Source organism: Staurois parvus, unplaced genomic scaffold (assembly GCF_062004578.1).
Source record: "Staurois parvus isolate SC_StPar_1 unplaced genomic scaffold, SC_StPar_1.0 ptg000301l, whole genome shotgun sequence".
NCBI lineage: Eukaryota > Metazoa > Chordata > Amphibia > Anura > Ranidae > Staurois > Staurois parvus.
The window spans coordinates 88,789-105,847 of record NW_028318097.1 but is presented as its reverse complement, the minus strand read 5'-3'; the positions used below and the strand labels follow the sequence as shown (position 1 = coordinate 105,847).

Below are 17,059 nucleotides of genomic sequence, written 5' to 3'. Positions count from 1 at the left end.
ATTCCAGACGTACATTGACATCCACAAGTTTGTACGTCAGGTTTCTCTTAAGAAATATTTCCATAATAACTCTATAGTGCGTAATACCACCGATAATGCCATACATTCTAATCTTAAAAATGCTTCCCTATACAATCCTCCTACTCAGTCACATGGACATATTAATGTTTTTAGAGATACTGTCCTGAAAGAACTTGACAATATCAGTGTCAAAAAGAATCGTAGCCTTGATCATTTGAATAAGGCCATTGATTCTCTTCTAAATAAGAAGGATCTAGTTATTCGCCCTGCGGATAAGGGTGGGGGGGTTGTGGTAATGGATAAAACCAGGTATATTAAAGAAGTGTATAATATCTTGGGTGATACTGAAACGTATCAGTCATTACCTAAAGACCCCCTCTACAAATATAAAAAATCATTGAAAGCCATTATCGACACAGGGTATCTCAACAAGGTGTTAAATAAAAAAGAGAAAGCATTCCTTTGTCCGGTGGCTCCTAGGCTACCAATCATGTATATACTTCCTAAAATACATAAGGACCCTACAAATCCCCCAGGCAGACCTATAATTAGTGGGATAGGGTCCTTGAGTTCGCGAGCAGGGGAATATATTGATAATTTCTTGCAGCCGTTAGTGACCAAAACCCCTTCTTATCTTAGGGATACGAAACAGGTTCTTCTAGACATTAAGGATTTAATTACAGAACCAGACTCATACCTGGTCACGGCTGATGTCTCATCTCTTTACACAAATATAGCACATCAAGATGGAATGTATGCAGTAGAATTTTATCTGAACGATTTTATTGGTATGCCAATTGTACAAAAGGATTTTATTTTAAGTTTGTTAGAATTCGCAATGACTAGTAATTATTTCTGGTTTGATGGTAAGTTTTATTTACAAACCAAGGGTGTGGCCATGGAAGCGAAATTTGCTCCTAGCCTGGCCAATCTCTTCATGGCACGGTGGGAGGAGGACATTATTTATGCAAGAGATTGGCCAGAGCTATACTTTTACAGGAGATATATTGACAATGTTTTACTTATATGGAAGGGGGAGGAACAGGCACTTAAGAATTTTTTTAAAACCTTGAATAATAATAACTTAAACATCAAATTAACATACGAGTACAGTAAAAATAGTATTAATTTCTTGGACCTAACACTCATGAACCACAATGGTGGGGTGACAACGCAATCTTTTTTCAAGGAATCAGACAGGAATAGTTATATTCCCACATTTAGTTGTCACCATCCTAACTGGCTTTCAAATATCCCAAAAGGTCAATTCCAGAGGATAAGGAGGAATTGCACCAATCTGGATACATATTATCAACAAGCCAGCATTTTAAAATATAGATTCATTGAGAAAGGTTATGATGAGTCTGCACTTAATTGCACTTTAGATGAGGTTGCTAAACTCGATAGAAATTCATTATTGAATGGAGTGGCCAAACCACGTTCGTCTAAGATATGTCCGTTTGTAACCACTTATTCTAATCAATATAAAACAATGAATAGGATCATAAGGGATAATTGGAAAATTCTTAAGGCCGATCCTATATTAGCCCAAATACTGCCTGATAAACCCGAAATTATCTTTAGGAGGGCTCCTTCCTTACGTAATAAAATTGCCCCCAATGTGATTAATCCTCCCTCCAGTATCCAGTTTTTTAACAATTTAATTGGATTTTATCCGTGCAATAAATGTGTGATCTGCACATGCAATGGACAAAGAAAAAGGAGAGTTGACAGCTTTACGTCCTCAACTACTGGTAGAAATTATAAAATTGACAATTTTATAACCTGCAATAGCAGATATGTGGTTTATCTGCTTCAATGCCCATGCAAGAAGCAGTATATAGGCCGCACAACACGACGTCTAAGGGATCGCCTACGTGAGCACGTTTATAACATCAAACGTGGATATAAGGAACACTCCCTTTCCAATCATTACCGTAGGTGCCACCACAGAGATCCATCATCTTTAATGTTTACGGCAATTGAAGTTGTACAATCTAATTGGAGAGGAGTAAACAAAAAACGGGCTGTATCACAGATGGAATCCAGATGGATTTTTGAAATTGGATCTATGTATCCTAAAGGACTTAATGTTGAAATGGATATAAATTGTTTTATAGATAATAGTTGAGTTTTTATCTTTTTCCCATTTCATTGATATTCATCCATCTTGGTATTTATCCATTTTACTGTGATTTATCCATCCTCTTTTTATATCTCCATTTTTATATCTCCATTTTTATATCTCCATTTATTTTTTATCTCCATTTTTGGCCTAACGGTTTCTATCAACATCTTATTATATATTTTTGGATCATTGCGGATTCTAATTTTATATATTTTATATTTTGTGTATTTTTTATAATATTTTCTTATTGAATGTACATGTTTTTCACATTTGAAATATACATTTTTGTGTCATCCTTTCAATCAAAGAATACTTCTATTCATATATATATATATAGTGGTTGTGGTAACAATTATAAATTAGTACCACAAGAATAAGGGGGGTTTTATCGTTAATCCCTAATATATGGGTACATATAGAGTGCTGATCTTTTTATCGTGCGATTGCTATGACTCATACATGGCATCGTTACTTATGCGTTATTTGTTATATTATTGGCATCTGAACGTAAAACTGGTATATTGTCTCCAGGTGCCCATGCACAGTACCCGGGTCATGAAGAGTGATGATACCCTACCCTATACCACTTTTGTTTATCTTTTTAATTTTCCCTCCTAGTTTTCTTGCTTGGAGGTGACACAATCATATTCGGCCTCCGGTAAAACGGCGTCCGCGCATGCGCGATTGGAACGAAGGGTTTGGCGCTCACAAATTCTCCGTATACCACCATCGCGCATGCGCGCACTTCAACAAGATGGCGCACGTTTGAAGACGTAAGTCCATCACAAAATGGCGCACGTTGATTGAACGAGCGCGATTTTGATCTCTATATATATGCATTACCAAACGTCCTGCGCCCAGAGCATACCCCCTATGAGTAAGTGCGGTTGCACGAAACGCGTCAGGGTGGAACTGCGGCACAGTGACGTTTACTACCGCCGGCACTATTGGGGTCCCGGCGGTCAACTTTATTATCTGGTCAGTATTGTCTCAGCATTGTTTTTATACCCTGTCACTGGATGAAATAAATGCACGCTTGTTTAAGCGTTATCACGCTATTCTGGCCTCCTTGTTTCTTTCTGGGGCTTTGTGGTGAGCCTTCTACCATCTGTGGAGCAAAGGAGCCATAGGGGACAGAACCATGCGTGACAGCTGAGGGTCTACACCGTAAAGTTTGACCAGACCTTGTCTTTGATGAATCCTGGAACCATACCTTAAGAGGGGTTATCTCTTACATGCGCATATTGGTTGTGCATCTGGTGAGTGCACAATCTTTTATCAGTTTCGGATATCACCACGCATCACTTTATTTGGTTATCACCATGTGTCAGTAATACATCTGATTTGTTCACCTCACCCCACTCACTGGGAGATTATGAACTGTACTTCTGGATGAAATTGAGACTATAAGGGGCAGTATAACAATTATACTTTGCCTGCGTTTTGCAGAGATACTTCTGTATATGTTGCAATTTTATATCTTGCATGTTTTAATGTTTAAAGCGCTGCACCTTCTTGAATGATGTTTGTTGTCGAGAGAGATAGTGACCGGAGCATGGTCTGACCAAGTAATGGTACCAATCTTGGAGGAGGTGACGTGTGGTAGAGTCCATTTATCAGTGATGAAGTTGATTCTAGAGTCGGATGAGTGGGATGGAGAATAATAGGTATAGTCCCTTTCTGTACTATGTTGGCATCTCCAGATGTTGTAGAGATCGTTGGAGTGAAGAAATTGGTTGAAGGACTGTTTTGAAGATTTTTTGTTGGATGAGGAGTCCAGAAGAGGATTACCGATAATGTTAAGGTCTCCGCCGATGAGTAGTCTACCTTTTCTGTGTTGATTTATGATGGAGTTAAGTTTGTTGAAGAATTGGATTTGATTGGTGTTAGGACCATAGACATTCAACAATGTATATGTAGAATCATTGGTTTTGCAGATCAATATGTGATAGCGACCTTGTGGGTCCGCTGTTGCCGAAATAAATTGGAACTTCAGGGAGTCTCTTATGGTTGTAATGACGCCGTTTTTGTTTTTAGGGTTTGTTGCCATATACATTGTGGAGAACTGAGGAACATTGAATTTAGGGATTTTGGATGAGGCAAAGTGGGTCTCCTGTAGGAATACGATGTCGGGTTGAATGGTGTGGATTTTTCTTGAAAGCAGAGACCTTTTGAAGGGGGAGTTGAGACCTCGGACATTTAGCGAAGATATCGTAATCATTTTGTTGGTTGTAGATGGTTTGGATTCTGTAGCTGTGGTGATTCAGATGTTGTGGAGATAAGTGGTTTTCCACAATGCGGAGGTGATGAACCGCCAGGTGTGCGGCTTTGTGGGCATGGGTTTGTCATTGTTGTGGAGTGAGTGTTCAATTGTGTGGAGGGGATTGTTGAGCGGGGCAGTTCTAGCGACTGATGACTGGTAGCTTGGGGTAAGAACAAAGGTAAAAACAGGGGTAAAAAAGACTTGCAAACAATGCAAGTAACATGTGTAGCAGTATCTGCTACTGTGTAAAGTGGAGGCATGAGAAAGAATGACTCTTTCAAGAGCTCATGCTTGAGATGAACTTGAACGATCAGTATGTTCGATCAGGGGCCGATTGCCAGTGTCAGGAATGGACCCAGCACTGGTGGTGGGACTCACCTGCCGTGTGGGCTGCAGTACCAGGGCTGACCAGCGGGTGCTCTCAGCAGCCAGAAGCTCACTTCTGCAGTCAGCCAACACCTGGGGCTGATTACAGCAGGTGTATTTAAGGAATGACCAGGCCTGTGATCTGTGCCTTGGTGTAAATGTTTCCCATGAGCCCTTGTATCCTGTTCCTGTGTTGCTGTATACTCCGTTGCCGACCTCTGCTTGTTACTGATCCTGCTCTTCTCCTGTTTAACCCCTGGCTTGCCTGACTACACTTCCGTCTGATCCCTGGTACTGTATTTGCTCGCACCCTGCTGAACCTGGCTTGTGACCTGACCATTCTTAGCTCGCTCCTCTTGTACCTCGCTGCCCGCATAATACCGACCCAGCCTGTCTGACCACGCATACTGTACCCGACCTTCCATCCATCCATCCGGCTCGGATCAGACCAGTGTATCTGTCTGCCTCTTCCAAATTAGATTCTGTTCCTGCACTACCCTGTCAGTACTCTCTACCACCGCAGGTCGCACTCGGGGGTCGCGACCTGGTTCCAGTCTGCACCAAGTCCATCCCCACCATCAGGGGCCCTGGTGAACAGCAGGCTGGGACTTAGACCCTGCGCCCTGAGGGCGTCCATGCGGTGGGCTGCTAGAGACTCTGTAAAAACGCTTCCCAAACGCCTCTCTGCCGCCAGCACACAACGCTAGTGTGAACGTAGCCTTAGAGAGTGGTTCCTCGGGAATTGGGCTTGAAGGTAATATACTTGAGTGGAGGCTATGACCATTCTGCTTCCATCTGTTGCTGCCGGTTGGATGCTGGTTGATGGGAATCTGCTGGTATAATGCTCCACGATTTCAATAGTTCGATGCCTTCTTCTAGGGATTTGATGGTGAAAAATCTGCCTTGGTATTTGACATTTAATTTCGTAGGGAAGCCCCATTGATATGCAATGTTGTGATTCCGTAATGCTTTGGTTATGCTGATGAGCTTCTTATGGTTGGAGAGTGTGGTTTTGGACAAGTCTGCAAACAATTTGATGTTTGCTTGGGCTAGAGGAATGGAGGTTGAATTTCTGGCTGCAATCATTATTATTTCCTTCACGTGGTAAAAATGTATGCACGCCAATATGTCTTTGGGGACCGTCGCAGGTAGAAATGACGGTTTGGGGATTCGATGTGCTCGATCTATAGCCAATTCCACGTCAGTGAGGGTGGGGATGAGATTTTTTATATATTGTTGTAGATATGGGACTATGGTGTCTGTGGTGATGGACTCTGGGATCCCACGGAATTTAATATTGTTTCGCGTGGAGCGATCTTCTAGGTCTGCTAGTTTGAGCTTGATTTGTTTGATGTCTGTCACATGGTCTGTGTGTGCATCTATAAGGTCGTAATGGGTGGTACACATTTCCCCTAGTTTGTTCTCGATATGGCGGATGCGTTTTTCTTGATTTTGAACTGTATTTGAAATTTGAGATAATGAAGCCGTCAGGTCATTATGTAGTGTTTGTTGCAGTGAAAGGAGCATGTTCTTCATGGAAATCTCCGTGATAGGTTGGTCAGAAGCAGGATAGGATTCAATTAAAGATGGAGCATTAGCAGATAGGATAGTAGTTGAGAGAGAAGGCTGATATCTGTCAGGGGGTGATCCTGTGTCCAGCCTGGGTCTGGATTTTGCTGGGTTGCTGGATGTAGAAGAAAGGGGGGGGAGAGGACTCACCAGGATCCCCTGGGTAAAGCGATCCCTTCAGCCTGGGGTCTGGATGATATGCAGCCTGGTGGTCTGTGTTCTCTTCTTGCTGCTGTTGCTGGGCAGACAAGCCATTCTGCAGGGGGCCGACGTCATCTTGGCTGCAGGGAGCTAGTGCTGGGAAGAAAATTGTCATTTTTGATGGATGACCCAGTGCTTTTCTCCTGCGAGTCATAGCCTGTTCGGATGGCAAGGGGTTAAAAGCTCTGATGAGCTGTTTATTATTCCCTGGGGCCGTAGTGTGCGGAGGTCAAGCTGGCTGGCGGATGGAGCTCTCTTCAGTGAGCGTCCATCCACGGAGTCGGCCGCGCATGTGTACACGGGGTTGTGTTATTAAATTTCATATTTGATGCTCAGTTTATCAAATATTATTATAGCTATATAAAATATATATTGCACCCTTGTATTAGGAATCAAATATCATAATCCAACTATCTTCTTCTCAATATTGATCTCAACCCTTTAGTTCATGTGAGGCCCTAGGCAACACTAGAATTGGGCACACCCCACCAGCACCTGCCCCCTGAGGCAAGCACCGCATCCAATCACTGCAATTCAGGCCGTCCCCCACCGCAGACACCTGATTCATGGATTAACTTTAACATCTGCAACATCTGCTACATTTTATTATTTGCTTTGCACACTTCTCCCTCGCATATTTTATTGCTTTTTATATATTTTAAGCTTTTCTTTTTGGACTGTGCTTTTGAGGTTCATTAAATACCTATTGTACCCTATGACAGCTTTTTACCCAGACACCAAATTTATCACCTTCAACTGAAGAAGTGGCAATTTAAAGCCATTATTTTGTGAAATAAAGTAATTGGATGTTTTACTAAGGCAGACAACTCATGCCTATCCTTTGAACAACCACAGTGGGCGCCTCTGTTAATCAAACTTCCTAAGGGTCCTTTTTATACTGATTCTTTCTACCACTCGGTTCACCCACCTGAGAACCCTCACAGAGCACCTAGGATGGGAATGTCTGAGGCAGAGAGCGACCACACTGACCCTGCGTGGAGACAGATTTTCTCCACCCGTGCACTAGGAAGGCCACATGCTCCCCCTTATTGGGTGACCACAGCCTCAATAGTTGGAAGCCCATTTTGACTTTTTTTCCTATTATTATGGAAGTTCTGTATTCTTGATTCTGAATTAATCTATTGTACTATAAGGACGCTCCCACCTCCTTTTCTTTTTTTATTTTGGTGGAAACTCTAAGCTTTACCAGAAACATCGGGCCAGCTCATCAGGATCCTTCGGTTTGTGATCCACCACCACACCCCAGTCCTGAAGGTATTGACCTGGTTTTCTTTGTATTATCAGCAAACACTGAGATTGAACTAATTTGATATTTGTCCCAGGGCAAAGCTTTAAAGCACCCCTCTCACAATTCCAGACCATTCTGAGTACATGCTTTTTATCACCACACTTTGGACATTCCCTTATAACCAGTTTTCTATCCAGGAACATACAATGTTATTAATGCTAACAGACCTCAATTTGTAAATTGAGTGTATATGGGGAACTGTATCAAATGTTTTGGCAAAGTCCAGATACTCTACATTAAAAGGTCTTCCTCTGAGTAGATCAAAGCATACTTTCTCATACAATGTTAAAAGATTGGGCTGGCAAGAATGATCTTTCATAAATCCATTCCAGTCATTACTAATGATACCATTTTTATAAGAAAATGCTTGGATATAGTCACTCAACTTTCGTTCCAATTGTTTATATACTATTGATGTTAGGCTGACTGGCACATAGTTTCCAGGTGTAAATCTTGGTCCTTTGTTTAATATTGGTACCACAATGGCTTTTTTCCAATCAGCTGGTACCAGTCACTAAGTTGTCCTTAGAAATTGGGAATAACGGTGTCGCTATTACCTGGCTAAGTTCTTTAAGGACTCTTGGGTGTAAGCCATCTGGTTCTAGTGATTTATTTATGTTAAATTTTTTATTTCTTTTTTGGACACTGGCTTCTGTTAACTACAAGTTTCCTTGTTGTGTTAATAACAATACAGTGTTGATTATTATACCCCCTTTTTTTCCTTTGTAAAAACTGAGAACAATGCATTTATTACATTTGCCTTTTCCTTGTCATTTGTAACCAACGTTCCCTGATCATCCTTTACAGAGTCAATATGCTGTGACCTTACTTTCTTACTATTAAGATATTGTTTTTGGGATTCTTTGAGGCCTACTCCTGGCTTCAAAAAGGTTTCTCCAGCCCCATCCCCCCCAGGTCCACTCACTCTCTCAGAGACCTCTAGATTTTCTCCAACCTTTCTGGACCCATTATGCACCTCAGTTTTCTCAACCTCCCAGACCCTCTCTTGGTCTCCCAGGCTTTTGTACGGTCGTGAATTTCCCAGTCCCTTGGTAAGAAGTCCCACAGCAGGGATTCAATCTGTGAACAGGGGTCTGTTTCCACGCAGCTGCAAGTGCTTCTCCACCTCTGTCCTCCACCTGCTCTCCCCAGACCATCATTATAAGGGCTGTGTGTACCTGGGCACATACCCTTCTGGTTTTCCACAAACCCCTAACACTGAGTTGGAGATTTCTTCCCTCCCAAGGAACTTTCAGATCTCCAAACTGCTGAGTCCCATCCACAAATACCAAGATCTGGAGATATCTGCAAAAGTAGCTTTCTCCAATCAAAATCAACACTCCATAGTCCTGCACTTAGCAAACATGCAAACCCTGTGTGCTTTTCTTGATCATTTCCAAAGTGACAGGGCCTCACACTATTACAGTAAGTGTCCCTTATTTCCACATCTGCAACCCTATCTGTGTGATTTGTAAGATTTGTCTAGCAGAGCATTCCTTCTAGTCCAGTCATCCACCTACTGACAGATGAAGTTGTCCTGCAAGACATTTAAGAAATGATGGCCCTTAGATGAGTGAACAGTTCTGTATGCGCAGTCAATATCTGGATAATTGAAGTCCCCCATTATAATACCATTGCTCTGCCTTGTTACCATTCCTAACTGTGACAGGAGATCAGACTTCTCCTCATCCTTAAGGTTAGGGGTCTGTAGAATAACACCACTATTAATTTCCCCTTTTCATTCTTCCCTTTGAAGCTCCAGCCACAGGGATTCCACCTCCTCCCTTGGCCCATTAGTAATTTCATCCCTTGTGTTCATCAGCGAATCATTCTAGACATAAAGACACATCCCTCCACCTTTTCTACCTTCCCTGTCCCGATACAAAGAGTACCCGTGGACAGTTGCAATCCAGTCATACAAGCTGTCGAACTAAATTTCTGATATTACCACAAAGTTGAAATCCTCCTTGTGTATCAGCAGCTCCAGTTCTTACATTTTTAGCTAGACTTCTAGCATTTGTGAACACGACTTTTAATTTTGTGCTGGTGCTCATAAGTATTGGTATCTTACTATCGGTAAGCAGCTCTTGCTTTCAGACTTTTGCATTGTTAGTGTGAGGCTTTGCAGGGAGCTGCAGCCATGACCGCAGGAATGATTTTATTCCTGAGTCTCAATGCATGTATTATAATTTGGAGAGACTTCCTTAAATGATCCTGAGGAGATTTTAAGCAGGAGACACTTGCTGATAGTATGAATGAGTGTTTCACATCCTGCAGCCCTGAAAACTCTGAAGAGACTACAGGGGATGTAGTCATAAGGATACAAGCTCTATTAAGCCAAGCACTGGATGGGACTACAAGTCCTAGGAGGATGGGGCTCAGAGAAGAGACTAGGCTACTAAATTTGCATAGAGGTCATAGCTGTCATAGACAGACCGGGTGAGTTGGAGGAAAGGGGCATCACTGTTTATGGGAGAGATTGCCATTACCAGGTCCTGAAATGCTGCCAATGTCACTGATTCCAGATGCCAGAGAGTGGAAGGAGACTTATTTACAGACTACATAGTGGTGAGAGGCTGTTGGTCACAACTTACTTAACCACTTCTTCAAAGGATGCTGTGACCTTAACTTGGGATATAGTTTGGGAATTTATGCATCGTATTGTGGGATCCACCTAAACATGAACGTTGCAACACAGGAACACTGGGTCCCATGATTAAAAATTCACTAGCTAGTGGGGGGTTTGGAAAAACTGAAGGACCTTTTTAGTTTCTAGTATGATCCTTTTAGTTAGCACTCCCCAGATCCAGGATTCAGATGCAGAGGCACGTGGTCCTCATTGATTTTGGCATTGTACAAATTTTTTTATCTGTTACTGTTTATTGCTGTTGCTTTTTCTTTCATTGTTGCCTCAAAGAGTGTTTATACCAAATACATTCTCCTTCAGCCTTGGTGTGCCAGAGGTTGTGGTATTATTGCCACATCCTCTGGCACACCAATGAAGAGACTCAGGAATCAAGTGACCCATACATCAGATGCTTCTTTTTTGGGGGGAGCACTACATGTGGGAACTCGAATGTGGGATTGCCTGTTCCATGAGTAAATAGCAGTGGCCATCATGGACTCTGTCACAGTTGCCCAGTGGTGCAGAGAGAAACACAGCCAACCAAGCCTCATTGTAGTTCTGGATGTCCCTGGAGTCCCCTGGGATGAACAACAGATTTGTCAGGCAGTGATAGCATTCGCTCCAAAACAATGCTGAATAAAGTGTACCAGACAAATTCCTGCACCTACCCTCTGTCAAGAGAGGAGTCCCAGCCTGTTTCCAAGGGGCTAATCTACAGATGACCAACAACTTGAGGCTGCTTTAGTTGAGCTAAAACCGCCAACCCAGAGCGTAAAATTCAGGCAACACCAATGGAAGGGGTTTCTGTTTCAACAACCTCAGTCACCACTGTGGTCCCGTCTTTCACTACTTTGGGAGACTTCAAGACAAGTGTGATCAGGTTAGCATTGTCTACTCAGGAGAAAGCTACAGGGTGCTCTGAAGAATCTTTTCTGGGATACAGCCAATGCTCATTGAAGAAAAATATGAGACCCGAATGGAACAGACTGTGCAGACTTTGGAAGAATAGGAAATGTCAGAAGCTCAGTAGAAACAATGTGTCACCAAGAGTTTGAGAGGAGTTGCAATGCTTGAGGCCAAAAAGCCATGCTTAGTTTGAGAATGGGATTGTCAGGTGAAGTTTGGTCAGTGAATGAGGTAGAAGTCAAATTAAAAATAGCAACCCTGAAATCACAGATGTCACAAGTGATAGAAATTATGACTCTACTGGCTGACAAAATCACTAAATCTCCTAAAGAGAGTATTCTGGGGTATGATCCATCTTCAAACCCTGTTCAAAGCCAAGTGATTTGCATTAATTGTGGAGGAGTGGGACACTGCTGACACAGTTGTATGAGACAGTTAAAGTCCAAAAGCCAGTGCCAGGAGGCAACCAGGTGCCCACCCATGACAGACATCTTCAATTCTAAAGAAGAAAAGAAATGACAGGGGAGGCCTAAAGTCTCAGATAGGGCCCCACCTGCTGAAAGGCCATCCAACTCACTTTCTTTGACCCCAGATATTTCATCCAGGAAAGACCATACATGTCAATCTTCTAAAACTCAGAATAGACAGCAAAAGCATCATCATGCTTAGAGGGAAGTGCAAGCATAGACCACATGGATTTGCAACCCTAGTTTCTACACAAATGCCCATATTGATTTGGATGCTCAAGTGACCCTGCTGTAGCAGGACTTCTATAAACATTTAAAACACCTACGCCTGCTGAATCTGGAGGATCTGGAAATTGGGGATATTGGAGCTAAACAGTTCCCTTATGATGGGTATTAGCCTGTCGGACTGTCATGTTATCCATCTGTACTAGTTTAATACACTCAACGCCTTGATTATTGTGTGCCCTCATCCTCCTCCTGGACTTACAAGGAGCTCTGTGATAGAATAGACATGTGCAGAACAAAAAAAATAATTTTGTTTCAGATAAATTAGTTTTTTTACATTCAGCTGTCAGTGGGGAAACGACTGACAGGTGATGAATCATCGCTTGTTAGGGATAAGGTGGATGGCTTCCCAGCCCACTTGTTAACATTCAGCTAGTCTTCACACAGAATTCAGATCCATTGATACATTTTTCAACCTATTCAAATTGTTCAGAAAATTTGAAAGTTGTTAGAAAAGAAAAAAACAAAGAAAATTTTAATGAAATTTGTTACTATTGTTGTTCAGAGATTTGGATACATACGAATCTCTAAATAACCAAAAATTTGTCCGAATTTAGTTTTAGGCCAAAACTAATTGCACATGTTTAAAAGGGAATGTATCCCAGGTTACAGAAGGGGAACCAATAAAGAAGAATGGTTCCCTGAAGATCTGCATTGAATACCACACCTTCAGCAGAAGGACTATTCCTGACCAGTATACCACCCTATGGATAGAGGATGCTCTACAATGTCTGTCGTGGGTGAAGCTGACCAGTGTTTTGGACCCAAGCAGTAGGTACCATCAGATTCCCATGCATCCAGAAGATCAGGAAAAGACTTCCTTCATCTGCCTGTTGGGGTTCTATGAATATGACAGGATCGCCCAAAAATCTGTTTTTAATTCCTACAACCTTCGAGCGACTGATGGAGCAGATGGTGAGCAACGTGAACTTGACTGAGGTAATAGGGTACGTGGAAGACATGACTGTCTTTAGTAGAACCCATGAATAGCATAAGGAGTTCTTAGAGAAGGTCTTAAAGAAACTCCAAATTAAAAATTCAAGCTGTCCATCAGCCACTTGCCGCTCTGCCACAGTTACCAGTATCAGGGTATCATGTGATCGCTGTGATTGGTCAAAGTGATTGCATGTTAACAATGTAAACAACCTGTCATGAATGGTTTTCCATTGATATAAAGCTTGCTTACTGTTGTGATCTCTGATTGGCTCATAGCAATCACATGGTACCTGGCTACCTGTACCTTATGATTAGCTGTAGCCAATCACAGATCACAACCATAAGCAAGCTGTTCATGAATGGATAACCAATTCATGACAGCAAAAACTACTGTGTATACAGTGATCCTCACAGTATAAGCAAAAACAGTGTAAAAAAATTCCTGATCACCCCCCAGAATAATACAGTGTCTTATGGTGACACTGAGCTACTTTGATGACAGGATGTAAAAAAAAAGGAAAAAAGGTTTTCATTCTACATGCTTTCACCAGTCAGTATCCCTGACCACCGCTACACCAGTTATACGAGGACGCTGTACTGCTCTAGTGACATTATGTAATAAGAAACAAAAGTGAGAAAAAACTATTTTTTTTCATACTCCAAAAAATTGCAAGTGCAAAAAACTCACGTGCCGCTTACTAAATATCTCAGATTGTCCATTTGCCAAACAGGGCTATTTGGGGGGTATTTGTACTTTCCTGCCATTTTAGGGCCTCACGAAATGAGATTGGCCGTCAGTACATCAGGATTGATCAATTTGCAAATATATATACCATAGTAGACTCTAAAAATTTCACACAAACCACATAATATACACTTGATGGGACTTTTTTTTTTTACCAAAGACATGTAGCAGAATACATTTTGGCCTAAATTTATAAAGAAATTAGAGGGTTTTTTTTTGGCTTGACATGACAGGTCCTCTTGCCCTAATCCTGTCCATAATAACATGACAGGTCCTCTTACCCCAATCCTATCCATAATAACATGACAGGTCCTCTTACCCCAATTCCGTCCATAATAACATGACAGGTCCTCTTACTCCAATCCTGATCATTATTTAAGTTGTAAAGCACTGCATAAACTGTTGGCTACATATAAATCCCGTATTATAATAATAATAATAATTAGAACATTAGGTGATATGCATATTGCTGGAACTAAAGTGTCCGTATCTCAGGGCAAAGAGTTATACCTTTTAAAGCAAATAGGAGAATGATAGAAACAAAACAACTTGTAGACATATTTTAAGTCAAAACAGTAATTTGTTAAACATGAAATAATATTGTATGATGATTTCCTTACCTAAGATGGTAAACGTGGAACCGTCATCTGCAAAAGTATCAGAGTATAATGTCAGAGAATCATCCAGTCAGGACATACAATTCAGTTCTTCATTAAACAATTTTTTTCAATTAAAAAATATAACTTCCAACTATCCATGTTAGGTTTGTTTTCTAGAAACCTCAAGAATAATAATCAGTAAATAGGGATGAAGTTTGGGTGCACTGCTGCCATGGGTTCAAGGTGAAACCTGGGGGTATTAATTTTGCAGTCCTGGCAAATTTCTGAACAGATTTTCCTGGTACTGCTGGTATACAGAGTACCAGTGCACCCTCCACAGAGTACCAGTGCCCCCTCTCCCTCCACAGAGTACCAGTGCCCCCTCTCCTTCCACATAGTACCAGTGCCCCCTCCACCGAGTTCCAGTGCCCTCTCCACCTCCACAGAGTACCAGTGCTCCCTCTCCCTGAACATAGTACCAGTGCCCCCTCCACCTCCACAGAGTAGCAGTGCTCCCTCTCCCTCCACATAGTACCAGTGCCCCCTCCACCTCCACAGAGTACCAGTACCCCTTCCACGTCCACAGAGTACCAGTGCCCCCTCCACCTGCACAGAGTACCAGTGCCTCCTCCACCGAGTACCAGTGCCCCCTCTCCATCCACATAGTACCAGTGCACCCTCTCCCTCCACATAGTACCAGTGCCCCCTCTCCCTCCACAGAGTACCAGTGCCCCCTCCACCGAGTACCAGTGCCCTCTCCACCTCCACAGAGTACCAGTGCTCCCTCTCCCTCCACATAGTACCAGTGCCCCCTCCACCTCCACAGAGTACCAGTGCTCCCTCTCCCTCTACATAGTACCAGTGCCCTCTCCACCTCCACAGAGTAGCAGTGCTCCCTCTCCCTCCACATAGTACCAGTGCCCCCTCCACCTCCACAGAGTACCAGTACCCCTTCCACGTCCACCGAGTACCAGTGCCCCCTCCACCGAGTACCAGTGCCCCCTCCACCGAGTACCAGTGCCCCCTCCACCGAGTACCAGTGCCCCCTCTCCATCCACATAGTACCAGTGCACCCTCTCCCAGCACATAGTACCAGTGCCCCCTCCACCTTCACAGAGTACCAGTGCCCCCCTCCACCTCCACGGAGTACCAGTGCTCTCTCCACCTCCACGGAGTACCAGTGCCCCCTCCACTTCCAAAGAGTACCAGTGCCCCCTCTCCCTCCACAGAGTACCAGTGACCTCCCTCACCCTCCACAGAGTACCAGTGCCCCCTCTCCATCCAAAGCATACCTGTGCCCCGCCTTTCCTTCTAAAGAGTATCAGTACCCTCTCTCCCTCCATATCATACCAATGGCCCCCCTTCTCCTTCCACAGCATACCAGTGTTACTTCTTTCCCTCCACAGAACACCAGTGCCCTCCCTTAACAGAGTACCTGTGCCCTTCTCTCCCCAAACTGAGGACTGGGTGTCCCCTTACCCCCCCCCCCACAGAGCACCAATGCCCCCCTCTCCATTGACCACAGATGTTGACCATCTAAAACCCCAAGTCCTGGCTGACAACTTGATTATACATCCACAGTCTATACAAACTGGAATTACCAAAGAGACATATAACCATTCAGAGTTCTATTTTTTTCCAGTTGTAACTTAACATTTCATCACATTATGTTTTGCTTGGTTTTAGATGGTGTAAATAAAGTATAACATTTCTTTTTAAGATATGCATACTCTCTCCTCTTGTACCTTTTGATTATACTGCATGTGTCGGTGAAAGTCCCTTTTACATTGTATTTTTAAAACTCATTAACTTTTAACATCTGGCATATTTTTTTCTTTCCACTTGTAGGCAGGTGTAGTTTACCCTCCATTCTGTAGATGGTGCTGTGTTGCTGACCGCTGTGCAGAGGAAATGGAGGGGGAGAGGGACACAGTTCTTCTTCAGCTTGCTTAGGTGTCACCAGAGGAGCAGTGATCCAACAGGACACTGCAACACTGGATGATCTCAGCAGCCATCTTTAGTAGGGGCAATGCCCTGCTGCAGTTGGTACACAGTTGCAAAATGAATATACTAGGGACAGGATCCAGACCGGATAGGGGCAGCATTCTTAGCTCTAGGGAGAGGTTTCTGATGATGAGGGACAGGCTAGGGAAACCACTGCCGGCTCTGCTACTTCTTGGACTCCGGCACTGTGACAAAGGTTTTGCATTCGTTCTTCCAAGTGCCACTTCCACTGCTACTCTGCCCAACAGTCTCCCCTCTACACAAAGAAAAAGAAAGGCCTCCTGCGCTGCAAATGGATGCCCTCTTCTAAGCAGCTAATACCTAACTTCAACCACAAAGCTCTTAATAGTAATGCAAAAAATGGTGTAGTGCTATGTGCATCTAAATAAATGATTAAGGACATACACACACACACACACACACACACACGTGACCATCAACAAAACAAACACCCAATATGGGGATCAAGTGATGTGACACAAGTGATTCCTCTCAAGGGAACATAACACACGTGTAAAAAGTCCACACTGTGTATAAATATTAGTCCAAATGTCCTATTGAGGTGCAGGAACACAGACACACGGATGGTGGATGATGATCATAAGTGCCACACTCTATAAGTGATATCCATGAA

At 42.9% G+C, this 17,059-nt stretch overlaps 1 protein-coding gene across 1 annotated transcript in view; it reads right to left on the bottom strand.

Moving 5' to 3' along the window:
• LOC149457846 (proteinase-activated receptor 1-like) overlaps positions 1–17,059 on the bottom strand; it is a 136,143-nt gene that overhangs the window by 58,103 nt on the left and 60,981 nt on the right. The window contains exon 6 of the mRNA XM_089683084.1: positions 14,443–14,469. Within this exon, the coding sequence (XP_089539210.1) occupies positions 14,443–14,469 (27 nt within the window). The remainder of the gene's footprint in view (positions 1–14,442; positions 14,470–17,059) is intronic.